This window comes from Moschus berezovskii, chromosome 2 (genome assembly GCF_049115385.1).
Source record: "Moschus berezovskii isolate FMDL1 chromosome 2, NW_MosBer_1.0, whole genome shotgun sequence".
In the NCBI taxonomy this organism is placed as follows: Eukaryota; Metazoa; Chordata; class Mammalia; order Artiodactyla; family Moschidae; genus Moschus; species Moschus berezovskii.
Genome location: NC_142461.1, coordinates 5,351,887 through 5,378,542, shown reverse-complemented (window position 1 = coordinate 5,378,542; position 26,656 = coordinate 5,351,887). Strand labels below are relative to the sequence as shown.

The window sequence follows — 26,656 nt, the reverse complement described above, 5'->3', positions numbered from 1 at the left end:
CGGATAACTGGGGACCACGACATTGTGGGCAGTATCGTGGTGGCAGAGTCTGGGCCTGGTCAGGGGGCCCTGTGTTGTCATGCAGGCAAGATGAGAACGTGATCCTAGGAACACCCAGGGAAGGTGGGCAGCCTGGGCTGCTGGCCATAAGTAGACAAGGGCTTGGTGGGGTGGGGGTGGGTCCTCCCTGAGGGCAGTGCCTGCTGCCCACACCACCTGGCTCTGTTCCCAGCTGTCAAGCGCCCCGAGGATGTCTGTGGGCCCACCAAGTTCCGCTGCGTGTCCACAAACACCTGCATCCCGGCCAGCTTCCACTGCGACGAGGAGAGCGACTGTCCGGACCGCAGCGACGAGTTCGGCTGCAGTGAGCGGGGAGCTGGGGGGCGAGCTCTGGGCCCCGCAGTCTCCTGCCCCGGCCCCGCCCCTCCCCGCAGTCTCCTGCCCCGGCCCCGCCCCCCTCCCCGCTCTGTGCCCCCCACCCCTCACTCCTGCTCGCTTCTTCCCCAGTGCCTCCCCAGGTGGTGACCCCTCCCCAGGAGTTGATCCAGGCTTCCCGGGGCCAGACGGTGACCTTCACCTGCGTGGCCATCGGCGTCCCCACCCCTATCATCAACTGGAGACTCAACTGGGGCCACATCCCCTCGCATCCCAGGTGCGGCTCTGGGTCCCCGCAGGGGGCTGGGGCTGGAGGGGCGGTGCGGCCAGCGGTCCCGGCCCGACCCCTGCCTCTTGTCTCGGGGGGGACCCACCAGGGTGACAGTGACCAGTGAGGGCGGCCGCGGCACACTGACCATCCACGACGTGAAGGAGGCAGACCAGGGTGCCTACACCTGTGAGGCCATGAACGCCCGCGGCATGGTGTTCGGCATTCCCGATGGCGTCCTGGAGCTCATCCCGCAGCGGGGTACAGCCCATGGGGGCGGGCGGGCACCAGGCGCGGGGCGGGAGCCGGGCTTGTCCGCCGGGGACAGGCTTGTAGCCCGCTCCCGTGCCGCCCCGCAGGTCCCTGCCCTGACGGGCACTTCTACCTGGAACACAGCGCCTCCTGCCTGCCCTGCTTCTGCTTCGGCGTCACCAACGTGTGCCAGAGCAGCCGCCGCTTCCGGGACCAGATCCGGCTGCGCTTTGACCAGCCCAACGACTTCAAGGGTGCGCTGGTGGGCGGGAGGAGGGCACCGGGCTCCCATGGGCTCAGAGGGCAGACGGTCGGGAAAGCAGCATATGCTCTGGACAGATGGAGCCAGTCCAGGGAGGCACACGGGGTTGCTGAAGAAATGCCGAGCCCTGTGGGAAAAGCATTTCAGGGTGAAAACAAGCTCTCTTAGGAGAAGTGAAATCTACAGTTGATACCCGCCTGCATTAGGTGACGAAGAGGGCAAGCCGTGGAGTCACAGTCCAGGTTCAGACTCTGACTCTGATCCTCACTGCCATGGGCCCTTGGCCAAGTTAACTACCTAGTTTTCTCATCTGCAAAATAAGGATAAAATATTACCCACCCAAGGTGTTTTAAGGACCCAGTAGATTAACATGCATAAGCCACTCAGAATAGTGCTTTGTCCGTGGGAAGTGCCCAGCTCCCTGTTGTTGCCCCCAGCATCCTCGTCCTGCAGAACTGAGAGGCAGCAGTGACCCAGAGCATAAGAGCCCAGGCTTTGGCATATTCTTAGCCCGGAGCTGACTTCTTGATGCACCACTTACTACTGCTTGTGTGACTTTGAGACTCTTGGCTTCTTTGAGCCTGTTTTCCCAAACGTGAAGTCAGGCAGCTGGACTCAGTTCTCTAGGACTCTGAGAGGCAGGATGGCATGAGCCTAGACATCAGACGGACCTGGGTTCAGGCACATTTCCATTATTGCAGAAAGTTCTTTTGGATGATTGGTGCTGCCCTGGAGATCTGGAAGGATGCTGTAGAGAGATTTCCCACGTGTGTGGGGGGTGGTGTGGAGGACACAGCTGGCCCCAAGGACCCATCACAGTAACAGCAACATAACAGCTCTCTCGCTTTGGAGCACATCCTTTGTGTTCCACTCTGGTTTAAGCATTTTATATGGATTTGCTCACTTTAGCTTCTTGATAACCCTGTGATGCAAGCCACTGTTGGCCCCATTTTACAGACAGAGAAACAGGCCTTTGCTCAGACTCACACACCTGGAGGGGGGTGGAACCAGGACTTGGGCACCCATTCTTTAGTCCTGTGTAGCTTTCTACTACCCACTGAGGGTTCTTCCAGCCTTGACAGTCCACGGATCTGTTGGCAGGCAAAGACTCTGAGAAGTCCTGCAGCAGAGATTCCCCTTGCCCTTTCCTTGACCCTGGGGTTCCCAAATGGTTCCCCACCATCGTTCGGCAGCATTGGCCTTGCCTGGAGAGTGCTTTGGGAAATACTGCTCCAGTAACACAGGAAGGGAGAAAAAAAACTTGGCTTTTATTTGACTTTGGGAGAGAGACTGACGTTCCCTCTAAATCACACTTCTCCCAGAATTTTCCGTCTCTCTGGACTGCCACCCAGGTGGCTGTCTTGGGCAGGCACGTGCGTGGTGCTCATCCCTCCCCTGTGCCCCCCAGGCGTGAACGTGACGATGCCCGCACAGCCCGGCATGCCACCCGTCTCCTCCACCCAGCTGCAGATTGACACAGCTCTGCAGGAGTTCCAGCTGGTCGACCTGTCCCGACGCTTCCTGGTCCATGACTCCTTCTGGGCTCTGCCTGAGCAGTTCCTGGGCAACAAGGTGACGGGACTGCCCTGGGTGGGGAGGGGCCCAGTACCCCGCGTCCGTGCTCAGAGCCTGCCTGGGCTCTGCTCCCTCTGAAGCTGGGAGGGGGCATCAAGGCAGCATCTCTCTGGGAGAGGTGTCCAAATGCCCTCGTTCTTTCAGGGCAGAGTCTCTGCCCGCTGTGGTCACGGTGGGAGAAAAGCTGATGCAGCCTTTGGAGAGCCCTCCTGGACCACTTTCCATGTCTAAGCTGGGCTCAGTGCCCCTCCTCTGGTCTCCTTGGGCACCTTTTACACAGTATCATCAGACTCTTCCCCCAAACTGGGCTAAACACCCCAAACACAGAGCCCAAGTCCCATCATTTTTGCTTCCCTGTGCCCACCTCCGTGCCTGCCACACAGCACGGGTGACAGAGTGACCGAGCGGGCACCCAGTGAACATCGCATGTGCCCACGGCTGCCCAGCCCTGATCCGCCCTGTCCCGGCCAGGTGGACTCCTACGGTGGCTCCCTGAGCTACAGGGTGCGCTATGAGCTGGCGCGTGGCACGCTGGAGCCAGTGCAGCGGCCGGACGTGGTCCTTGTGGGCGCCGGCCACCGCCTGCTCTCCCGGGGCCACACGCCCACCCAGCCGGGGGTTCCAAACCAGCGCCAGGTCCAGTTCTCTGAGGTACGTGGGGCCTGCTCCTCCGGGGCTGGCAGTGATGGGGGTACAGGCTGGGCAGGTGCTGACGCACGACCTCCTGCCACACCCCGACCTTTGTTTCCCACCCAGGAGCACTGGGTGCATGAGTCCGGCCGGCCGGTGCAGCGGGCAGAGATGCTGCAGGTGCTGCAGAGCCTGGAGGCGGTGCTCATCCAGACGGTGTACGACCACAAGATGGCCAGCGTGGGGCTGAGCGACGTCGCCATGGACACCACCGTCACCTACGCCACCCCCCACGGCCGCGCCCACAGCGTCGAGGAGTGCAGGTGCCTGACCCAGCCGGACCGGGGACCACAGAGGCCCTGGCAGAGGTCGGGGAGACACCGCCAGGCTTCACAGTGCCTGCAGCCACCGTCTTGGTTCTGTCCCGCAGATGCCCCATTGGCTATTCTGGCTTGTCTTGTGAGAGCTGTGACGCCCACTTCACCCGGGTGCCTGGGGGGCCCTACCTGGGCACCTGCTCTGGCTGCAACTGCAATGGCCATGCCAGCTCTTGTGACCCTGTGTATGGCCACTGCCTGGTGAGTCATGCCATCTGGCACTTGGATACTGGCTAGAGGCAAGAGCAGGGTGGGAGGTTCCAGCTGAGACTTCCTTGTGCCCGCATGCTTAGCACAAGCCTCCAGAATGACTGTTGTGGCTGCCACACAAGTTCTCGTGACCTCTGGATGCATTAACAAAGATATTATGTCCAGATAAGGGAGGTGAAAGTCCTACTCTTCACATAAGTCAGACCAATCACTCCTGGAGAATACGGCATAAAGCATGGCCCTCAACAGGCCGTTCCTAAGAGGAAGGAGCCTATAAATCTTACATAATTTCTTAGGAATGGTGGAGGGAGCTGGAATTGGGAGCTGAGAGAAGGTTTAAGCAGGGAAAACAATTATCTCCAAGTCCCTGAACAGCTATCAGGGGTAGAAGGAACCGCCTACAGAGGGCAGAACTGGCCAATAGGTACGGATTGGAAGGAGAATGTGGGTTTAGGTCAATACAGAGCAGGTATTTGGAACCGTCTGTGGGACAGGCTGCCATGTGGGGTGATGGACTCCCTGTCAGGATGGAGCTGGTGGTCCCCTGTCTGCAAAGCTGTGGGGTAATTCCTGCATGACCGGGGACAGTGATCCAGACAGTCTCAAATGCCCACCCTCACGGAGCCCCGTCTGGTCCAGTGTGGCCCCACGTTGCGGGGTGGGGCACAAGGCTGCTCCGCCCAACCTGAGCGCCTCCCTCCCCTTCCCTCCAGAACTGCCAGCACAACACAGAGGGACCGCAGTGCAACAAATGCAAGGCGGGCTTCTTCGGGGATGCCACCAAGGCCACAGCCACTGCCTGCCGGCCCTGCCCTTGCCCATACATCGATGCCTCCCGCAGGTCAGACCCGGCTCGGGAGGGGCAGGCAGGGTGGGGGGCACAGACGGGGGAGTGAGCCTGGGGCATTGTCTGGGCAGGGAGGTGGGAGACCTGGTTTCGGAGGTTCGCCTGGTCAATAAATTACCCTCGGCCCCTCGACCTCTCTGGGCCTGCCTCCTTTTCCATACAGTGGGCCCCTCTGTCTTTCTAGCGCTGTGGTGAGGCTGCAGATCTAAAGGAGGTGGGTCTGGGACTTCCCTGGCTGGTGGTCCAGCGGTCCAGATCATGTGCTTCCTCTGCAGGAGGCCTGAGTTCAAACCCTGATTGGGAAGCTGAGATCCCGCATGCCTCACAGAGCGGCCAAAATAAATAAAATATCTAAAGAATTTTTTAAAAAGGGCAGATGGGCCTCGTGGCCTGCTGCATCCCTGTGGACAGCATCAGTCCCAGAGCGGGTCTGTGAGCCCTGGCCCGACCCCTCACTGCAGCCCTGCCCCACGTGCTGTCTGCCCCATCCCCACAGGTTCTCGGACACCTGCTTCCTGGACACAGATGGCCAAGCCACATGTGACGCGTGTGCCCCAGGCTACACAGGCCGCCGCTGTGAGAGGTGAGCGAGAGCCGGTAGGGGCCAGGAGAAGCAGGCCATAGTGGGTGGGGCACCGGGGAGCGCCTCTGACCACCCTCTGTCTCCCCAAGCTGTGCCGCCGGCTACGAGGGCAACCCCATCCAGCCCAACGGGAAGTGCCGGCCCACCAGTGAGTATATCGCACATGCCATCCCCAGCGCCTTCCCAGGCCTCCCGCCCCCAGGCCCGAGGCCCTGGTCCAGCACAAACCTGGTCCTTGGGGAACGCCCCACCCCACCCCATTCTGTGCAGATTATGTCCATCTTATTCCCACCTTCCCTGACAACACCAACTTTGCATCTCCAGACCAGCAGATCGTGCGCTGTGATGAGCGAGGCAGCACGGGGTCCTCTGGGGAGGCCTGCCTCTGCAAGGTACATGTGAGCTCCCGCCCCCCACCTGGGGGCCCTGGGTTCTGGCCCGCAGCTGGGAGGAGGAGGAGGAGGAGGAGGAAGAGGCTGCATCCTCTCCCTGGCTCCTTGGCCAGTGGGTGGTGGCCTCCGCTGCAGGCCGATGGGTCTGGCTAGCTAGACTTCCCCTCGTGAGAAGTGGCCCAGCGTCAGGAAGGAGCAACTGGTTTGAGAGGCAGGTGACCTGGGTTCCAGGCTCAGGTCCATCCTTTGTGTGACCATTGGACCTTTGATTCTGACCACGCTTTCATTCCACATTGACACGATGGTGTAGCTGTTAGCATCACTGATTCAGAGATGAGGAGATGGGAGCTCAGAGGAGGGAAATGGTTTGCCTGAGAGCGGGAGCCTCAGGTGTCTGCAGAACAAAGAAGCGGACAGATTTGGAAATCAGGCACTTTACTCCCATCTTCCCTCCCAGAGTGGATCAGCAAGCTGGTCACCCCGTGTCAATCAGTTCCCATCCCTGAGCCTTGGTTTCCTCACGTGAAGCATGGAAATAGCCCATCCCTCTCAAGGGACTTCAAGAAATTAAATGAGGTGCTGGTTGAACAGAAACTAGCGCAGTGCAGTAAACAGTCCATTAATAGTAGCAGGAGTTATTTTAACCCGGACTTCCCAGGTGGCACAATTGGTAAGAATTCACCTGCCAGTCAGGAGACCCGGGTTCAATCCCTGGGTTGGGAAGATCCCCTGGGGAAGGAAATGGCAACCCGCTCTAGTGTTCTTGCCTGGGAAATCCCATGGACACAAGAGCCTGGTCGGCTACTTACTGTCCATAGGGGTCACAAAAATGTCAGACACGACTTTGGTGACTGAACAACAATTATTTTCACCACGTTGCTATATTTCATGTCTAAAATTTATTCGTGAGCTCCCTAGCAACTATAGAGAAAACAGGAAAACGATTGGTTATATAACTCCATCAGTCAGGAATTATTGTTCACATGGTGGCCAGCCCTCATAAGCGTGCTCTTTCCAGGGCTCCCCCTGGCCTTGGGTTCTGGTCTGGAATGTGGGTAGATTAGACCGGAAGCTGCAGGGAGCAATCCCCCTGCCCCGCCCCCGCCTCCCGTGGGCCACCCTGCAGCTCCCAGCTCTGTCCCTGCAGAACAACGTGGTGGGGCGCCTGTGCAACGAGTGTGTGGCCGGCTCTTTCCACCTGAGTGCCCGCAACCCTGACGGCTGCCTCAAGTGCTTCTGCATGGGCGTCAGTCGCCAGTGCACCAGCTCCTCCTGGCGCCGTGCCCAGGTACGGAGGAGGGGTGCTGGCCAGATGGGCGGGACTGCCAAGCCCAGGGATGGGTGGACCCAGGGCCAAGTGGCAGGCCACGGCCCCCATCCCGGCCTCTTCTCCCACCTCTACCAGGTGCTGGGGGCCTCCGAGGAGCCTACTCGGTTCAGCCTGACCAACCCCACGGGCACCCACAACGCCAGCGAGGGCATCTCGTCGCCCTCGCCCGGGGAACTGGTCTTCTCCTCCTTCCACAGCCTGCCGCCTGGGCCCTACTTCTGGAGCCTCCCTCCACGCTTCCTGGGGGACAAGGTGGGCAGGGGCTGCCTGGGGTCTTTGAGGAAGAGGCTGCGGCCCGAGCAGCAGCAAGACCCCGGGGTGGAGGCCCCAGCTGAGTGCCTGTTCCCCCTGGGTCCCAGGTGACCTCCTATGGCGGAGAGCTGCGCTTTACGGTGACCCAGCGGCCCCAGCCTGGCTCCACGCCCCTGCATGGGCAGCCGCTGGTGGTCCTGCAGGGCAATAACATCGTCTTGGAGCATCACACCTCCCAGGAGCCCAGCTCCGGCCAGCCCAGCACCTTCACCGTGCCCTTCTGGGAGGTGAGCAGCACTGGTCCCAGGAGACCTTCAGGGCGGCTCCCTGCGCCCCTCACTCAGGGGCGTCTGGACGTCAGGGACTGCAGCCCATAAGCTCTTTCTTTGGCAGCAAGCATGGCAGAGGCCTGACGGGCAGCCGGCCACGCGGGAGCACCTGCTGATGGCCCTGGCGGACATCGACACCTTCCTGATCCAGGCATCCTACACCCAGCGGCCAGCTGAGAGCAGGTGTCCGGGGCCAGGGCGGGAGGACAGGAAAGGACTGGGGGGTGAGTCCAGGCTCAGCAACGTGGGGCAGGCGGCTGCCAGCTCTGCCTCCTTCCGGCTCTGCAGGCTTTGTGTGCCTCATTTTCTCATCTGTGGAATGTAGATGGGAGGGCTTCCCAGGCGGCTCAGTGGTAAAGAGCCCGCCTGCCCATGCAGGAGACGCAGGTTCGATCCCTGCGTCGGGAAGATCCCCTGGAGAAGGGAATGACAACCTGCTCCAGTCCTCTGGCCTGGGAAATCCCGTGGACAGAGGAGCCCTGGCGGCTACAGTCCACGGGGTCGCAAAAGAGTGGGACACGACTGAGCGACTGAACAACAGCAACGCAACGGAGATTGCAGTAGTTCCTCTGCCACAGGGCTTGTCTTAGGCGGGGCTCCCGAGGAGCCAAGCTGGAGGTGGGGATTTGAGTCACTGGCAAGGAGAACCTAGGAGGGGAAGGAGACAGGAGGAGGCAGTGCCAGGCAAGGGAGCGGTTTCAGGTAGAGACCAGCCTGGGTCTCATCGCTGCAGAGCCCTCCAGAGTCATCCTGCCTGAGTCAGAGGGGCCTTTGTACCCTGGGCCGGTCTGTCATTGGGCCCCCTAAGGGAGTAGGTTGGTGGGACTGCTCCTGAGGAGGAAGGCTCATTCCCTGGAGAAAGTTGCGGGTATAAGCCCTTTGCCCCAGTCCTTGCAGCTGCTGAGGGATGGACGCCCAGGTAGAGAGTTGGGCGGGGCCCCGGTAGCATCACGGCAGGGCTGCTGGGAGGATTGACGAGGCGATCGCGTGTAGGACTCCAGGGATTGCGCATAGGTACAGCGCGAGTGCTCATTCACACCAGGGTCTTGTCGCCCCCAGGGTCTCTGGCATCAGCATGGACGTGGCCGTGCCTGAGGACACCGGCCAGGACCCTGCGCTGGAGGTGGAACAGTGTACCTGCCCGCCTGGGTACCGCGGTCCGTCCTGCCAGGTGAGCCTGGGCCCCACCCACCTATCCAGCCAGCCCCCTCCACCGTGGTGTTCCCTGGCTCCTCCTCCTTTAGCTCTCCCACCTCCCCAAGCGCACCCCAACCATCCGGTGGTCCCGACCCTGAGCGGGCCCTGAGGAAGTCCCTCTGGCTGCACCCAGGACTGTGACGCAGGCTACACGCGCATGCCCAGCGGCCTCTACCTGGGCACCTGCGAACGCTGCAGCTGCCACGGCCACACCGAGGTCTGCGAGCCCGAGACAGGCACCTGCCAGGTAAGCCATGCCCTCTCTGCCTCCTGCCCCAGGGGTCTGTGGCCTCCAGGGGCCCAGCCTCAGCCCCATGCTCTGCCCACCCCAGGAATGCCAGCACCACACAGAGGGCGCCCGGTGTGAGCAGTGCCAGCCCGGGTACTACGGGGACGCCCAGCGTGGGACACCACACGACTGCCAGCCGTGCCCCTGCCATGGAGCACCCGCTGCCGGCCAGTGCGTCCAGCCCCTGCCCGCGCCTGCCCTTTCCCGAAATGTCCAGGGCTCTGTCCCAGATTCCCTTCCTCCCAGGCCCTCCTGAGAGGCAGTGTTAAACCCTGGCCTTATCGCTTCCTCACTGTGTCACTTTGTATGAGATATACTTCCCTCTCTAGGCCTCAACTTCCTCATCTGTGAAATGGGGATAATGAAGTACCCCCCCCAACACCCCCCAACACACACACAAACACCTTGGCCCCTACTATGAGCCTGAGATGAAGCCATGGAACTCTTACCACAGACCCTGGCACGTAGCTGGCTCTCAGGACGTGTTAATTCACGTGGCCCCTCCTCCTCACCCTCCTGTGCTGAGCCTGAAGGAAGAGCCACTGACCTTCTAACTGGAAATTCTCCCCCTACCTCCACAGAGCCACCCACACTTGCTTTCTGGACACAGACGGCCAACCCACCTGCGATGCGTGTTCCCCAGGCCACAGCGGGCGTCACTGTGAGAGGTGAGGTGGGCATGGGCAAGGTGGGGAGTTTGCAGGAAGGGCTGCCCCGGGAAGTGGGCTGGGCCCAGCTCTCCTGAGCAAGAGGGAGCAGAAGCCCCCCACTCTGCCTAAGACCGGCCCCCAGGGGACAGTCAGTGCCCCCCCCACCCCTCAAGAGCCTGAATGTTTCACCTGGCATTTGAGACCCTCAGAGATCTAGACCTGCAGTTCACCCCTAACTCCCAACACTCCCATCCCCGGTGAGGCCAAAGTCTTCCCAGAAACCCCTCATTCTTGCTGAAAGTCCTGGGTTCGAGGCCTGACCCTACTGATCTCACTGGTTCCATGGCCTGGGGCCTGTCCCTTCCACTCTTCTCCCCCCTACTTCTCCATCTGTGCAATGGGTGAGTTAAGCTAATTGGTTCTTCTGGCACTCGGAGGTCACCGAGTCCAGTAACAGGGCCCCCGCACAGCCCAGGGGTTCTTCCCTCCATTCACCCAGCGCCTTCCCTCACCACAGGTGTGCACCAGGTTACTATGGCAACCCCAGCCAGGGCCAGCCATGTCAAAGTGAGTAGGCCTGGGGAGGCTTTGGGGATCTGGCCACCCTGGGGATGGAGCGAGGGCAGAGCCTTTGCTCTCCTTCAACATAGGGAATGTGACTTTACCTCTCTGAACCTCGGCTTCTTTCCCTGTAAAATGAGGGTGGTTTAAGGCCCACCCGCCCCAGAGGGCCTCTGTGAATGTGTCCGATGCCTGCACGTGGCGGATGTTCAGAAGCAAATACTCGTTCGCTTGGGTGGCTTGTCAGATGCCCAGAGGGTGGTGGAAATGGGGATGCTTCGTGGTGGGTTTGGGGTTCCAGCTGTGGCGGCTTCCCTCCACCTTAGGAGGCGATGGCCAGTTGCCGGAGCAGATCGGCTGTGGCTGTGACCCCCAGGGCAGCGTCAGCAGCCAGTGTGACGCTGCTGGACAGTGCCAGTGCAAGGTTAGTCCCGACCCCTGCCCTCCACAAGTCCCCGAACCATGGCCAAGACGGTCGCCGGGCCTTCCCTGCCACCCAGCCTTCAGGGCTGTCCCTGTGCCCCTGCCCCCTGTCCTCGCAGGGCCCGTCCCTGCCCCACTGCTCGGGGCCTCGAGGTAAGTCAGGCAGCATCCGATGGGAGCTGGGGCCTAGGCCTGAGGGCAGCAGGGGCCCCTCGGAACCCCCGGAAACGGCTGGGAAGACTGGCCTCAAAGGCTGCCAGCTGTGCAAGAGACGCATCCAGGCTCCCTGCCCCCCGCCTTTCCGTCTGTCCTGCAGGCCCAGGTAGAAGGCCTCACCTGCGGCCAGTGCCGGCCCCACCACTTCCACCTGAGCGCCAGCAACCCGGACGGCTGCCTGCCCTGCTTCTGCATGGGCGTCACCCAGCAGTGCACCAGCTCCTCCTACACTCGCCAGCTGGTGAGAGCCCCGTGCGCGCCCCTAGCCTGGGTCAGCCTCCTGCCTGCCTCTCTGGCTCATCACTGGTGCCAGTCGCTGTTCCCATGCCCCATCACTGCCCACGCAAGCACAGGGCCTAACCACACCCGCTGCTCCCCCTCAGGCCATGCCCACCGCCCCATTATTGCTCAGATCAGCCCCAATCCCAGCCTTCCCTCCTCCCCCAAGACATGGTCTCCGTTCCCCCGTGACTTCTGTCCCAGCCCCGATTTTACCAGCTCCCCCATTCCCCACTCCAGGGCCCTCCCGTGCCCCTCCCCCACCCAGGGGCCTCCCCGGGGCCCAGACTGACCCCCCATCCTTTTTCTGCCGTCAGATCTCCACCCGCTTTGCCCTCGGGGACTTCCAAGGCTTTGCCCTGGTGAACCCGCAGCGCAACAGCCGCCTGACTGGAGGCTTCACCGTAGAACCTGTGCCCCAGGGCACCCAGCTCTCTTTCGGCAACTTTGCCCACCTTGGCCACGAGTCCTTCTACTGGCAGCTCCCGGAGACGTACCAGGGAGACAAGGTGGGACGCGCCACAGGGCCTGGCAGACCACTCTCCCCGATCGCCAGCTCTGAACAGGGACGCAGACAGGAGCTGGCCTCAGAGCAGTGTGGGCTAGCGGGCAGGCAACGGCTGCTGCCTCTAGGGGTCAGACAGGCCTCCGTCTCAACCCAGCCCTGCCGCTTCCCAGCGGGCTGCCTGGTGATAAAGCTTGGCTCCAGGGCAGTTCGGAGGATGAGAGCTTGTGCCTGGCGCATAGGAAGTGCCCGCCTGTTAATGATGATTACCTTTCGCACCATTAGTCAGCCAGCAGGTCCTGGGCGAGGCCCTGGGAAACACAGGACAAACGAGACGCAGCTTCAGTTTCATTCATCCACTCCTGTGGAATTCGCTCTGTGCTCTCGGCCCTGTGCTTGGTGTTGGGTGTTCTTATCACCGGTCATGTTTTTTGAGCTCTTCTTCTGTGCTGGGTGCGATTGTGAGCCCTTGTATCGGGCTGGCCAGAAAACTCATTTGGTTTTTCTGTAAAATGTTATGGAAAAACATTTTGGCTGACCCAATACAGGTCGTAAGTCGCAGCTTATGAGCTAAGGACAACTGCTGCCCTTTTGCATTAATGAGGAAACTGCGGTGAGAGGTCAGGGAACTTGCCTGGGCTCCCACAGCCTGAAGATGGCGATGCTGGGATGCAGACCAGCTCAGAAAAAGTGAAAGGGAAAGTCGCTCAGTCGTTTCCGAGTCTTTTTGACCCCATGGACTGTGCAGTCCGTGGAATCCTCCAGGCCAGAAAACTGAAGTGGGTAGCCTTTCCCTTCTCCAGGGGATCTTCCCAACCCAGGGATCAAAGCCAGGTCTCCTCATTGCAGGCGGATTCTTTACCAGCTGAGCCACCAGGGAAGCCCAACCAGCTCAGAGGCCACCCTTAAATACCGCAGTAGTCACAGGTGCTCACAGGCTTTGCTCCTCCGGAGTCATGGTCTAGCGCAGGGGTGAGGGAGGTGCTGTGGGGCTCAGGGTCTTGGGGTGGACTCCAGGGTGGCCATCTAAATGGGTTCCGTGAGCAGTCAAGGCCACCTGGCCGCACCCAGGGAAAGCGGGTCTTGGTTCAGGCGTCACCTGCTGGCTGAAGCTGGTGTTCAAGCAGATGTGTCCCCAAGCCCAGGGTCCTAGGAGAGTCAGGGACACTTAGGACTGGGGGTTCTGAGGCTGCTCTGCCTCTCCTCCTTGGACAGACTCACGGATGCCAGGCTCCTCCCAGGACTGGCTTCCTTCTCGTCTCTTCACCCTTCTCTTCCTTTCCTGGCCCTGGTGTCTGCCTCCCTGCAGCTCCCAGGCCTTGCTCTCTCTCTCTCTCCCCCCGCCCTCTCTAACGCCTTCTCCTGGCATTTCCCTGTGCCCCACAGAGGGAGGCATATTTTGCTCGGATGCGACGGGCTCACCAGGTAGGCCTGTGATCTGAGTGGTGTGACCATGATGTGACGTGGGCATGGTGTGTTCTTGGATGCCCTCCGCCCCGCATGGGGAAACGCCTGGCACCCCAGGCAATGTGGGCACGCATGGGCCCAGGTGGTGCCTGGTGGCCCACGGCCAGGGCAGGGCTGCACCCAGCCCCGCGATGTCAGGAGTTAGAGCTGGGAGGGTGCTTCACCTACCACGTGCTCGGGTCCCAGTGCCAACCGTCTGTGGCCAGAGTGCTGGCTGGTAGGCAGGGGCACCAGCTGGAGGCTAAACCTCGTGACGGTCTCTGGCCCACCAGGTCACCCCAGCACTGCCTCCCAAGCAGCCTCCATGAGCCCTCTGTGTGTGTAGTCCTCCTGCGGCCTGGAGTGAACCTCTGTGTGCCAGCCTGCAGAGGGGCGCGGGCGTCTTGCTCCCCAGCCCTGGTGGGCCTTCCTGGCCGCTATGTCCATGGGGAGAAGACGCTCCCCAGGGCTCCAGCCCTGAGGCTCTGGGTTGGGGCGGGGGGTGGTCCTGAGCGGGCCTGTGCCCTCTGCCCATCAGAACCGCACGTCCCTCTCAGAGGAGCAGTTGCGGGCAGCCATGACCACTGGGAGGATCCCAGGGCCCCCACAGGGCAAGGGCCGGGCACAGCAGCTCTCACAGGTAACTCAAGGCCCACCTGCCTGGGGACAGGCTACGTCTAGGACCCCAGGGAGGAACCCAGAGAGCAGAGTCCCAAGTAGGAGCCTGGGGCCGAGCCCCTGGCCTTCCCAAGTCACTTTACCCCAGGCCAGGCCCCAGCCTGATGCCTGGACCACTGCAGTGTTCCTTGAGGGGCATTGCTGGGCTGCAAGTGGCTTGGGCAGGTACCGTGGGCCTGCTTGATCTGCAAGTGGCTTGGGTGGGTACCGTGGGCCTGCTTGATCTGCGAGTGGCTTGGGTGGGTACCGTGGGCCTGCCTGGAGCCTGAGACCTGGGGAGCCATCTCCCTGATGCGCGTGGCCCTGGGGCTGCCTCTGGCCCCTCTAACCTGGCCTTGGGCAGCCCTGCCTGCCCCCTCTCTTGCCGGGTCACCCACTGTCTGAGCTTCTTCCCACAGCCTGGGCCCCTCCCAGGTGGCCCCACCCTGCTCACGAGGAGCAAGAGGGCAGCAGAGACGGGAGGCGGAGCGTCAGGTGTCCACGTGTGGGAACAGAAGCCACTGCAGTGGGTGGCGGGTGGGTGTCGGCAGGGCCTCACGGGTCCTTTCTGCCCGCCCTGCTCCTCTCCTCTGTCCCCCTATCCTGGTCCCCCAGGTGGATGAGGCCCAAAGGCGGATGGATGCTGAAATCTGGCAGCTCCTCTCCAGCTTTGCTGCCCACCCCCCAGCCCCTCCCCAGAAACTCTCGCCCCATGCCCAGCCTGCAGCTGCTCTGCAAGCAGCTCCAGCCTCCTTCCCTTCCTCTTCCTCCTCCTCCTCCGCCTTCTCTGCTTCTCTGTCTTCTGCAGTGGGCGCTCAGGTACGTGCCAAGTCATCCCCAAGGGACCCCTCCCCCAAGCACCATGTTTTACTAGACTTCAGTTGTCGCTGAACCAGCGTCACAAATTCTGCCCGTTTCTGCACCTTACTTGGACAGATATTTATTCCAATTTTTCTTTTTCTTTACACCAATCCTGTCCCAGCTCATTTACGCTAGTTTTGCATTTTTAAATCGACACCAAGACAGCCACTAAATTTTAAAACACTTTCTGGGGTGCCCCGTCAATCATTCTGGGGTCCACAGGGGACGCAGTGCCAGATATGAGCAGATACTGACCCAAGCCGTGGCCAGCGAGGGCCGCAGGGTGTCCGGACCCAGACCGGGGGGAGCAAGTTGTCCAGAGAGCAGGGCCAGGGCCTGCACTGTGGGGGTGGGGGTGGGGTCTCCCCCCGGGTCTCCCCCCCGGGTCTCCCCCCCAGGTCTCCCCTGGGTCTGTGCCCGCCCCTGTTGGGCCTGCCTCTGCCCTCTTGGCCCCCAGCCGGCTGCATCCACTCTCACCACCTGCCCTCTGTCCTAGCTCTCGCTCTCCTACAAGGGCTTCCCTCTGCTTCCTGAAAGCCTCTACTACTGGCAGCTGCCCAGAACCTTCTTGGGGAACAAGGTAACAAGGATTTGCCGGGGGGTGGATAGGGGTGTCATCAGATCGTGAAGTATCAGAGAGCCTCTTGTCAAGACCTTTTGTGACACAGTTGGGTAGACCAAATCCCAGAGCAGAGATCCACGCTCAGGTCCAAGTAGTGCTGAGGTTGAACCCAGCGCAGCCCTTACCCTTCAACGAGCCACAGGCGCCTCTCTGAACTGGGAGGTAAGACACATCTTTCTTGGTCTGCCTTTACCCTATATCCAGATCACTGACCTAGCTCTTGGGGCTGTATTTATTCATTCAGGGAGCATTAAATACTTACCATGTGCTGCATTGTTGTTGTTTAGTCGCTAAGTCGTGTCCAACCCTTGCGACCTCATGGACCACAGCAAACCAGGCTTCCCTGTCCTTCGCCACCTCCCAGAGTTTACTCAAACTCACGTCCGTCGAGTCGATGATGCCATTCAACCATCCCATCCTCTGTCATCCCCTTCTCCTCCTGCCCTCAATCTTTCCCTGCATCAGGGTCTTTTCTAATGAGTCATCTCTTCGCATCAGGTGGCCAAAGTTTTGGAGCTTCAGTTTCAGCATCAGTCCTTCCAATGAACATTCAGGACTGATTTCCTTTAGGGCTGACTGGTTGGATCTCCTTGCTCTCCAAGGGTCTCTGTGTTGTATATGGGCGTCTCCTGTTGCAGAGGACGGGCTCTAGAGCACAGGCTCAGTAGGTGTGGTATGCTGGCTCAGTTGCCCCATGGCATGTGGAACCTTTCCAGACCAGGGATCAAACCCATGTCCCCTGCATTGTCAGGCAGATACTTAACCTCTGGACCACCAGGGAAGTTCTAGCATGACATCTGTATTTGTATTGTTCCAAAAATGATTTAGAGTGCCTTTTAAGAATACAGAAAGTAAGCAATAAAATAACATTCAGAGAAGAGGAGAAGACAGTTTGGTCCAGGGGGAAATAAAGATAGGAAAAATCTGTTGGAATCAGAGTAGAGCTAGTTCAGAGAGGAGTCAGTAAGCATTGAAGCTGTGGGCTCAGCAGGCTCTGTGCTGAGTGCAGGGTTTTACATGGCATTTATTACTTAATCCTCATTCTACCTTTTAACGTAGGTATTAATATTATTTTTATTCTCATTTCCACGGGAGGCAAGTTGTGCTCAGAGAAATTAAGTGATGTGTCCAAGGCTATTCAAACAGGACAGCTGGACTTGAACCCCCATATTAGACCACAGAGTCTACTCCCTTAACTACCCTGCTCTACAGCCTGTAGCTTGATCTTAGATGTGGCAGTGAACTTGCTGGCATCCAAAGAAAACGGGAAACCAGCTGTTTCATGGTTATCTGGTTATGCCCATAAATTCCTTCCCTCACCCTGAACTTGTGGAGAACGTCCTCGGGGCCTGTGTAGCCCAGGGCCTGGCATATCGTCAGTAGGTGTTTATTAAATGCTCGCCAACTGAATGAACACAAATGAACAAATGGACTAGGCCTGACGCAGTGTGGTATTGATCCGAACATCTGCCCTGGAGGCAGAGGGAGAAAGGGAAGTCATGTGGGGCAGAGCTGGGGTCTTGGCTGCTCACGTGGGAAGCCCCCAGCAGCAAACAGAAGGACTCTTCCAGTTGTGAGCAGTGGGAAGGCCAAGTCTAGTGGGCTTCTCTGCAACAAAGAATCTATCAGCTCATGCGACTACAGAACCCAAGTGTATCTGGTATCAGGCATGGCTGGATCCAGGACTCATTAGGACTTTATCTCACTTGGCACCATCCTCTAGCTTCCCATCTGACTAGTCGAGGGAGTTTTTCTGCTCCAGTAGAGCGGACATGCCAGGTTCACGTGTTCATTGGTGATGGAGCAGAGAAGGGAAGTGGTGGAATATGCAGACTGGCCAGGCCTGGCTCAGGTCGCCCCTGTGGAGGAGGGGGCAGGCCCCTCAAACCACACAGCCTCCCTGTAGGACGTAGCTTCCTCTGGAGGAAACCAGGACTGCAGTTTGCAAAAATGGGGGACATGGATTCTGAGCAAACAGAAGCCTCCTACCCAGATGGCAGGAGTTCTAAGGGGCTGTCAGCCTCCCCTGCCGCCTCTGCATGGCTGAGAACTTTGAGCCTTCTGCAACCTCCCCGTGGCGCTCACGGTCATTACCCCTGTCTGCTTTATGAGAAATTCCGTTATTAGAAGGGACTTAGAGCTTGCTTACTGGGATCAAGGGACTGTGGGAAAGGGGGAACCCTACAAAACAGAATAGAGGCTTCTCAGGGGCACGCTGCTCCCAGGTCTGAGACTGTGAGGGAACTGCTGGGTGCCCAGTCAGCTAGGGACCATGGGCCTCTGGTCGGCTGGGGGGACAGCACAGGTGCAGAAAGACCTTCTGAGGCTCTGCCCCCTCACCTGTCGGGTCACGCAGACCCCAGAGGAGGGCAGAGTCAGGGTGCGACTGCAGGGCTTGCCTCTTGCAGGTGGCGGCTTATGGCGGGAAGCTGCGATACACCCTGTCCTACACGGCGGGGACCCAGGGCAGCCCGCTCTCTGACCCCGACGTCCAGATCATGGTGAGCATGGGGCTTCCACGCCAGGTGGGAAGAAGGGGGACAGTGGAGGCCAGGGGGCATCCTTGATGTTTCTATCCTTTCAGTCCAGCGCTCAGATGGCCCGGCACGCACCCACTGGTTAGGGCCCCACCGCACCATGTGTCTGGACACTACAGAGGCCAAGGCCCGTCTCCAGGGCCTGTACCTGACTCCTTAGGGCACAGGAGCTTGGGAGATTGGGGAGATGGGAGGCTGGGACTGGGGGAGGTCCTACTGTCCCCAAGAGCCCCTCGGTTCCCCTCCAATCCTGCTGTTGTCTCCCCAGGGCAACAACATCATGCTGGTAGCCTCCCAGCCAGTGCTGCAGGGCCCGGAGAGGAAGAGCTACGAGGTTGTTTTCCGAGAGGTGAGAGGCGCTCAGCCACGCCGTGTCTGACCCTCCCCACCCTGCTTTGGAGCCGGCTTTGACGCCAGCGTCCCCTGCCTCTTACTGCAGCCCGGTCCTGAGCTCACTGCCCTCAGCCAGCGCCTGGGAAGGTGGGGGTGGGGGCAGGAGTGCTGCAGGGCCAACCTCTCACCTTCATCTGCGGTCGTCGCCCCAACCCAGGAATTCTGGCGCCGGCCTGATGGGCAGCCAGCCACCCGCGAGCACCTCCTGATGGCGCTGGCTGACCTGGATGAGCTCCTGGTCCGGGCCACGTTCTCCTCCATGCCACTGGCGGCCAGCATCAGTGGGGTCAGCCTGGAGGTCGCCCAGCCCGGCCCCTCCGAGGGACCCCCGGCCCTGGAGGTGGAGGAATGCCGCTGCCCCCCGGGCTACGTTGGCTCGTCCTGCCAGGTGAGCGTGGCCCACCCAGATGCCTCTGCACCAGCACAGCTGGGTCTGCAAGAGGTCAGCTGGGATTTCCACGGCCTGTGATCACCATGGGGCTTCCCAGGTGGCACTAGTGGTAAAGAACCCGCCTGCCAAAGCAGGAGAAACATGAGAGATCCAGGTTCGATCCCTGGGTCAGGAAGATCCCCTGGAGGAGGACGTGGCAACCCACTCCAGTATTCTTGCCTGGAAAACCCCACGGACAGAGGAGCCTGGCAGGCTATGGTCCATAGGGTCTCAAAGAGTCAACCACGACTGAAGTGACTCAGCACGCGTGCACATGATCACCACCGTAACTTTAATATGCTCGGCCACATGGCATATGTTCTTCCCAGCAGCGCTGAGAGAGGTGTAATTATCCCCTTTTAACAGAATATTTTAAAAAAATGAGGCTCTGAAAGGTGTGAGACTTACCCAAGGGCACGCAGCTACACCCTGTGGAGTTAAGACCCAGCTTGCCCTCTCAGGGTGCTCGCCAGAGACATGAAGACAAATGGAGACACCCAAAGTTAGCCCAAAGCAGAGCCTGGGGATGCCTCTGAGTGGTGAACAGCGTAGATGGGAGTAGGCTTCTAGGCAGGAGGACAGAATACACAGAAGTGACAGAAGGAGGAGTGTGTGGGGACAGAGCCTGAGATGCAGAAGGGTCACCCCTGGAAAGCTGGGTGGGGTGGGGTGGCGCTTCTTCAGACCTGAAAGTCTCCCCCAGCAGGGACTACTGCCAAGCCTCAGAGGGAACGCTGGGGTTGGAACTGGGCCCCAGGAAAATTCCTCTGCCCACAGTGAGTGAGATGACTGGGGCCAGGGGAGAGATGGGGAGCTCGACTGGGAGGGAAGGGCAGTAGGGAGTGGGAGAGAGGACAGGCGGTTGGAGGGACTCCAAGAACATCTACATGGCTCGGCTGGAGACTGAACACGAGGGCAGGGCCTGCGCTGACTGTTCACCCCTGAATCCCCAGGCACAGAGCAGGCAACCGCTTAACACTGGATGGGTGGGTGTGGAAGGGGGGAAGGGGGATCGCGGGAGGGGAGTGGGTAAGGCTACGATACCAGGTGGGCACCAGGGAGGTCAAACAGCCAGCTCCCCCTACCCAACTCAGGAAGTCCTGGTGAGAAGCCCCTGTCTCTACAGCTTTGTATCTGTGCACGTTTGCTGTGGCCACAAGAGCGTTCACATCCAAGGAGATTAACTTCACGTCCCTTGAAGTTATGAAACAACACTTTTGTGTGTGTGTGTGTGTGTGTGTGAAGCAACACATTTTGAAGGAGAACTCCCAGAGAAGGCAGAATCCTTGGTGCACATTTTCTGCAGTGAAACAAAACAGATTTATAAACATCCCTTTGAAATGGTCGGGGAGGGAGGGCCTGGAGAGATTTCAAAGAAGCGGCAGCGAATAGAAATTCATTGTTCTCAGAACCCCTGATTACTCACTTAGGATGTGTAAAAACCTCCTTGGTTACATGGGTGCTGCCTCCTTCACTTTATGGGGCAGATGTAAACATAGTCATAGAAATCTTCAAGGAATCACCCCAACTCTACGTCTCCTGAGCCCTCCTTTTTCCACGTAGGGGTTGTTTTTCAATAAAGACTCTGCTAGAAGAATTTTTAGGAACGAAGCCCTGGGGCTGGAGAAGGGTTCTGCAGTGTTGTTGTTCAGTCACTAAGTCGTGTCCGACTCTGCGACCCCATGGACTGCAGCACTCCAGGCTTCCCTGTCCTTCACCATCTCCCGGAGCTTGCTCAGACTCATGTGCATTGAGTTGATGATGCCATCCAACCGTCTCATCCTCTGTCATCCCCTTCTGCTCCTTTCTTCAGTCTTTCCCAGCATCAGGGTCTTTTCCAATGAGTCAGTTTTTCGCATCAGGTGGCCAAAGTATTGTAGCTTCAGCTTCAGTCCTTCCGATGAACAGTTAGGATTGATTTCCTTCAGGATTAACTGGTTTGATCTCTTGGCTGTCCAAGGGACTCTCAAGAGTCTTCTCCACTAAGGATGAACTATTATTTCAGTATACCCATGGCTGGAGATGCCAGACAGGATGGGGGCGGACACTCCCAGCTCTGCAGTGCTGGGAAAAGGAGAGGAGGGCTCCTGAGAGGGGGTGCTGGGATGGGGAGCTGGGCCTGGAGTCTGCCCTCCAAGAGTCAGTGGAAGCCATGATGGCGGAGGAGAGGAGTTCTGGGCCTACTGGCTCCAGGTGGGACCACCTTGGAGATGGAGACCAACGCTGCCCTCTGCCCCCTAGGACTGTGCTCCGGGCTACACGCGCACCGGGAGTGGACTCTACCTCGGCCACTGTGAGCTGTGTGAATGCAATGGCCACTCAGACCTGTGCCACCCAGAAACCGGGGCCTGCTCGGTAAGATGCATGCAGGGCCAGGGCAGGGGGCCACTTGGCTGGGGCTGGGTGGGGTATCAGGGCTGGCTGTGGGGTGGGAGGGCTTTAGTGTGTTTAGACGGAGGTCCAGGAGCAAAGTCACAGGGCGTATCCTATGGGGCAAAGTGCCTGGGCCAGCAGGTCTAAGGCATTGAGGGGTTGCAGACATGGTGGGGTGAACAGAGCTGTGGATTAGCATCCTTCTTTATAAAGAAAGCTTTAGAGGAATTCCCTGGTGGTCCAGTGGTTAGGACTCCGAACTTCCACTGCAGTGGGCATGGGCTCAGTCACTGACCGGGGAGCAGAGACCCTACAAGCCACGTGGTACAGCCCCCAAAATCAAGAAAACAGGAGAACACTGGTTCCTGTTATTTCCTATCACCAGTGTGACACATGTTTTCTGTAGAAGAATCAGACTGTAGAGATAACTTAAAAACCAAGTTAAAATTCCCTGAAATCTACCATCTGGAGGTAATCACTGTCAACATTAGACTGTGGAGTTCTTTTTTCTGGGCAAATATTTACATAGATTAATATACCTTTCATTTTACAAGTAAGCCCAGGATCACTGTGTTTCATGATCAACTTTTTTTCACTTCTTGACATCTTACAGTATTTCAATATTTTTTATACCTGAACTTTTCAGAGTGGTATATGTCTTTGGAACTCTGCATTCAGATGTTTATATCTTTCCTTTCCTCCTTTGCTTTTCACTTCTCTTCTTTTCACAGCTATTTGTAAGGCCTCCTCAGACAGCCATTTTGCTTTTTTGCATTTCTTTTCCATGGGGATGGTCTTGGTCCCTGTCTCCTGTACAATGTCACGAACCTCCGTCCAGAGTTCATCAGGCACTCTATCTATCAGATCTAGTCCCTTAAATCTATTTCTCACTTCCACTGTATAATCATAAGGGATTTGATTTAGGACATATCTGAAAGGTCTAGTGGTTTTCCCTACTTTCTTCAATTTAAGTCTGAATTTGGCAATGAGGAGTTCATGATCTGAGCCACAGTCAGCTCCTGGTCTTGTTTTTGCTAACTGTATACAGCTTCTCCATCTTTGGCTGCAAAGAATATAATCAATCTGATTTCGGTGTTGACCATCAGGTGATGTCCATGTGTAGAGTCTTCTCTTGTGTTGTTGGAAGAGGGTGTTTGCTATGACCAGTGCGTTCTCTTGACAAAACTCTATTAGCCTTTGCCCTGCTTCATTCCGTGCTCCAAGGCCAAATTTGCCTGTTACTCCAGGTGTTTCTTGACTTCCTACTTTTGCATTGCAGTCCCCTATAATGAAAAGGACATCTTTTTTGGGTGTTAGTTCTAGAAGGTCTTGTAGGTCTTCATAGAACCGTTCAACTTCGGCTTCTTCAGCGTTACTGGTTGGGGTATAGGCCTGGATTACTGTAATATTGAATGGTTTGCCTTGGAAACTAACAGAAATCATTCTGTCGTTTTTAAGATTGCATCCAAGTACTGCATTTCAGATTCTTTTGTTGACCATGATGGCTACTCCATTTCTTCTAAGGGATTCCTGCCCACAGTAGTAGATATAATGGTCATCTGAGTTAAATTCACCCATTCCAGTCCATTTTAATTCACTGATTCCTAGAATGTTGACGTTCATTCTTGCCATGTCCTGTTTGACCATTTCCAATTTGCCTTGATTCATGGACCTAACATTCCTGGTTCCTATGCAGTATTGCTCTTTACAGCACCGGACCTTGCTTCTATCACCGGTCACATCCACAGCTGGGTTTTGGTTTTGCTTTTGCTCCATCCCTTCATTCCTTCTAGAGTTACTTCTCCACTGATCTCCAGTAGCATACTGGGCACCTACTGACCTGGGGAATTCCTCATTCAGTATCCTGTCATTGTGCCCTTTGATACTGTTCATGGGGTTCTCAAGGCAAGTATACTGAAGTGGTTTGCCATTCCCTTCTCCAGTGGACCATATTCGGCTGTGGTCCATGTGATCAGATCGACTAGTTTCCTGTGATTATGATTTCAGTGTGTCTGCCCTCTGATGCCCCCTCGCAATACCTACCGTCTTATTTGGGTTTCTCTTACCTTGGGCGTGGGGTATCTCTTCACAGCTGCTCCAAGAAAGCGCAGCCGCTGCACCTTACTTTGGATGAGGGGTATCTCCTCAAGGCCACCCCTCCTGACCTTGAATGTGGAGTAGCTCCTCTCGGCCCTCCTGCACCCCTGCAGCCACCGTCTATTGGACGTGGGTCAGCTCCTCTCGGCCGCCGGCCCTGGCCTCAGGCGTGGGGTAGCTCCTCACGGCCGCGCCCCTTTGCGTGGTCGGTTGCGCCGGGGCTGGCATCTCTCGCGTCTGCGCCACCCCAAAGAATAGCAAGGAGAGATAAGAAAGCCTTCCTCAGTGATCAATGCAAAGAAATAGAGGAAAACAACAGAATAGGAAAAACAAGAGATCTCTTCAAGAAAATTAGAGATTCCAAGGAAACATTTCATGCAAAGATGGGCTCGATAAAGACAGAAATGGTATGGACCTAACAGAAGCAGAAGATATTAAGAAGGGGTGGCAAGAATACACAGAAGAACTGTACAAAAAAGATCTTCCCGACCAAGATAGTCACGATAACATGATCACTGACCCAGAGCCAGACATCTTGGAATGTGAACCCAAGTGGGCCTTAGAAAGCATCACTACGAACAAAGCTAGTGGAGGTGATGGAATTCCAGCTGAGCTATTTCAATCTTGAAAGATGATGCTGTGAAAGTGCTGCACTCAATATGCCAGCAAATTTGGAAAACTCAGCAGTGGCCACAGGACTGGAAAAGGTCAGTCTTCATTCCAATCCCAAAGAAAGGCAATGCCAAAGAATGCTCAAACTACCACACAATTGCACTCATCTCACGCGCTAGTAAAGTCATGCGCAAAATTCTCCAAGCCAAGCTTCAGCAATATGTGAACTGTGAACTCCCAGATGTTCAAGTAGGTTTTAGAAAAGGCAGAGGCACCAGAGATCAAATTGCCAGCATCCGCTGGATCATAGAGAAAGCAAGAGAGTTCCAGAAAAACATCTATTTCTGCTTCATTGACTATGCCAAAGCCTTTGACTGTGTGGATCACAATAAACTGTGGAAAATTCTGAAAGAGATGGGAATACCAGACCACCTGACCTGCCTCTTGAGAAACCTGTATGCAGGTCAGGAAGCAACAGTCAGAACTGTACGTGGAACAACAGACTGGTTCCAAACAGGGAAAGGAGTACGTAAAGGCTGTATATTGTCACCTTGCTTATTTAACTTCTATGCAGAGTACATCATGAGGAACGCTGGGCTGGAAGAAGCACAAGCTGGAATCAAGATTGCTGGGAGAAATATCAATAACCTCAGATATGCAGATGACACCACCCTTAAGGCAGAAAGTGAAGAGGAACTCAAAAGCCTCTTGATGAAAGTGAAAGAGGAGAGTGAAAAGGTTGGCTTGAAGCTCAACATTCAGAAAACGAAGATCATGGCATCTGGTCCCATCACTTCATGGGAAATAGATGGGAAAACAGTGGAAACAGTGTCAGACTTTATTTTTTGGGGCTCCAAAATCAGTGCAGATGCTGATTGCAGCCATGAAATTAAAAGACGTTTACTCCTTGGAAGGAAAGTTATGACCAACCTAGATAGCATATTAAAAAGCAGAGACATTACTTTGCCAACCAAGGTCTGTCTAGTCAAGGCTATGGTTTTTCCCGTGGTCATGTATGGATGTGAGAGTTGGACTGTGAAGAAAGCTGATCGCCGAAGAATTGATGCTTTTGAACTGTGGTGTTGGAGAAGACTCTTGAGAGTCCCTTGTACTACAAGGGATCCAACCAGTCCATTCTAAAGGAGATCAATCCTGGGTGTTCATTGGAAGGACTGATGCTGAAGCTGAAACTGCAATACTTTGGCCACCTTATGCGACGAGTTGACTCACTGGAAAAGACTCTGATGCTGGGAAAGGTTGGGGGCGGGAGGAGAAGGGGACGACGGAGAATGAGATGGCTGGATGGCATCACCGACTCTGTGGACATGAGTTTGAGTGAACTCCGGGAGTTGGTGATGGACAGGGAGGCCTGGCGCGTTGTGATTCATGGGGTCGCGGAGAGTCGGACACGACTGAGCGACTGAACTGATATGTCTAGCCCTCCAGGATAACGTGGTCAAGGACGAGGTGGTCGACAGAACCACCAACTAAATATCAAATGAAGATTATGCTACATTAATTTAAAAAAAAATAGATCTCTTTGGAGGAAAACACAAAACGCACACACATTTTTTACAATTAAGTGCTTATTTCCAAAACTCTGCTCCCATACACCCAAGTGGGTACTTTCCTGTGATATTGCAGGTATTTAGATAGGAAAATGTAAGGAATGCAATCAATACCTGTTTTGATAGCTTTTTGGATGGAATTTCCTTTTTCAATTTTCTCAGTTCTTCTTTTCTTGGTCTGTTTCCAGCATTGTGCTTTTAAAAACACCGCTGAGATGAATGGAACATCCTGTAGTGAATTCATTGAGCCCCTCCCTGACTATTTCTTTAAGATAAGCTCAGGAATGTGGAATTTCCAGATTAAGGGATTACCAAGTCATATGATTTGGGGTAAATTTTGCCAAATAGCAAGTGGCTGACATCCTTGCACCTTGCAGCAATGCCAACACAATGCCGCCGGGGAGTTCTGTGAGCAGTGTGCCCCTGGCTACTTCGGAGATGCCACGGCCGGAACACCCGAGGACTGCCAGCCCTGTGCCTGCCCGCTGACCAACCCGGAGAACATGTGGGTACCCTTGCTCAAGGCCCAAGGGAGTGGAGGGCATTGCACTGACTTTTGGGGGCAAAAATGGAGGGAACAGAGGACGGGGGTGGGTGTTCCAGAGCCTGAGCTTTGCCTCCTACCCCAGGTTCTCCCGCACCTGTGAAAGCCTGGGAGCTGGAGGGTACCGCTGCACAGCCTGTGAACCTGGCTACACTGGCCAGTACTGTGAGCAGTAAGTTTGCTATAGGAGGGATGCAGGGAGCGGGGCATGAGGTAACCTCCTAGGTGAGAGTCCTGGATGATGTTGCTCAGAAAGGTCCCTACCAGGGTCACGTCCCTCCCCTGCCCAAAACCCTGCCAAGATTCCCCAGTGCCCATGGAACCAGCCCAAGCTCCTTAGGTAGTAGCTTTATCATTCACCTGGCTCATCCCACTTCTGACACCTAACTCTATATTCCAGCTGGGCTTCCCTTCTTGACTTCTTCGTGTTCAGTTCTTTAGATGTGCTGTTTTTGCTCTTCATGGATCATTCTCCATCCACATACCAACCCCCCACCCCGCCCCCATCCTGGCTAACTCCTGTTTGGCCTTAAAGGTGCAGCTTTATTCCATTGTTCAGCACATTTTTATTGAGACTCTACTGTGTGCCATGCAGTGTAGAAACGTGTTGGAAACGAAGTGATGAGCAAAACAGATTCAGTCCCAACCCTTACAGAGTCTACTGCCTGTAATGGGAGACAAGACAGTGGGTAATCCTACAAATAAATAGTTACA

At 56.8% G+C, this 26,656-nt stretch overlaps 1 protein-coding gene across 8 annotated transcripts in view; it reads left to right on the top strand.

The window, feature by feature from the left end:
* HSPG2 (heparan sulfate proteoglycan 2) overlaps positions 1 to 26,656 on the top strand; it is a 108,811-nt gene that overhangs the window by 47,544 nt on the left and 34,611 nt on the right. For 4 of the 8 annotated variants that reach the window (XM_088843383.1, XM_088843384.1, XM_088843382.1 and 1 more), the window contains 34 exons: positions 233 to 364; positions 508 to 652; positions 753 to 904; positions 1,003 to 1,149; positions 2,566 to 2,729; positions 3,204 to 3,383; positions 3,489 to 3,685; positions 3,793 to 3,940; positions 4,663 to 4,790; positions 5,293 to 5,379; positions 5,469 to 5,527; positions 5,704 to 5,771; positions 6,919 to 7,059; positions 7,177 to 7,353; positions 7,461 to 7,640; positions 7,747 to 7,865; positions 8,742 to 8,853; positions 9,013 to 9,126; positions 9,212 to 9,339; positions 9,750 to 9,836; positions 10,336 to 10,385; positions 10,706 to 10,803; positions 11,119 to 11,259; positions 11,615 to 11,806; positions 13,189 to 13,227; positions 13,787 to 13,888; positions 14,521 to 14,724; positions 15,263 to 15,346; positions 17,797 to 17,889; positions 18,194 to 18,274; positions 18,476 to 18,706; positions 20,990 to 21,103; positions 25,776 to 25,903; positions 26,028 to 26,114. In XM_088843383.1, the coding sequence (XP_088699509.1) occupies positions 233 to 364; positions 508 to 652; positions 753 to 904; positions 1,003 to 1,149; positions 2,566 to 2,729; positions 3,204 to 3,383; positions 3,489 to 3,685; positions 3,793 to 3,940; positions 4,663 to 4,790; positions 5,293 to 5,379; positions 5,469 to 5,527; positions 5,704 to 5,771; positions 6,919 to 7,059; positions 7,177 to 7,353; positions 7,461 to 7,640; positions 7,747 to 7,865; positions 8,742 to 8,853; positions 9,013 to 9,126; positions 9,212 to 9,339; positions 9,750 to 9,836; positions 10,336 to 10,385; positions 10,706 to 10,803; positions 11,119 to 11,259; positions 11,615 to 11,806; positions 13,189 to 13,227; positions 13,787 to 13,888; positions 14,521 to 14,724; positions 15,263 to 15,346; positions 17,797 to 17,889; positions 18,194 to 18,274; positions 18,476 to 18,706; positions 20,990 to 21,103; positions 25,776 to 25,903; positions 26,028 to 26,114 (4,309 nt within the window). The remainder of the gene's footprint in view (positions 1 to 232; positions 365 to 507; positions 653 to 752; positions 905 to 1,002; positions 1,150 to 2,565; positions 2,730 to 3,203; positions 3,384 to 3,488; positions 3,686 to 3,792; positions 3,941 to 4,662; positions 4,791 to 5,292; positions 5,380 to 5,468; positions 5,528 to 5,703; positions 5,772 to 6,918; positions 7,060 to 7,176; positions 7,354 to 7,460; positions 7,641 to 7,746; positions 7,866 to 8,741; positions 8,854 to 9,012; positions 9,127 to 9,211; positions 9,340 to 9,749; positions 9,837 to 10,335; positions 10,386 to 10,705; positions 10,804 to 11,118; positions 11,260 to 11,614; positions 11,807 to 13,188; positions 13,228 to 13,786; positions 13,889 to 14,520; positions 14,725 to 15,262; positions 15,347 to 17,796; positions 17,890 to 18,193; positions 18,275 to 18,475; positions 18,707 to 20,989; positions 21,104 to 25,775; positions 25,904 to 26,027; positions 26,115 to 26,656) is intronic. The other 4 variants (XM_088843390.1, XM_088843392.1, XM_088843389.1 and 1 more) reach the window with 1 other exon arrangement.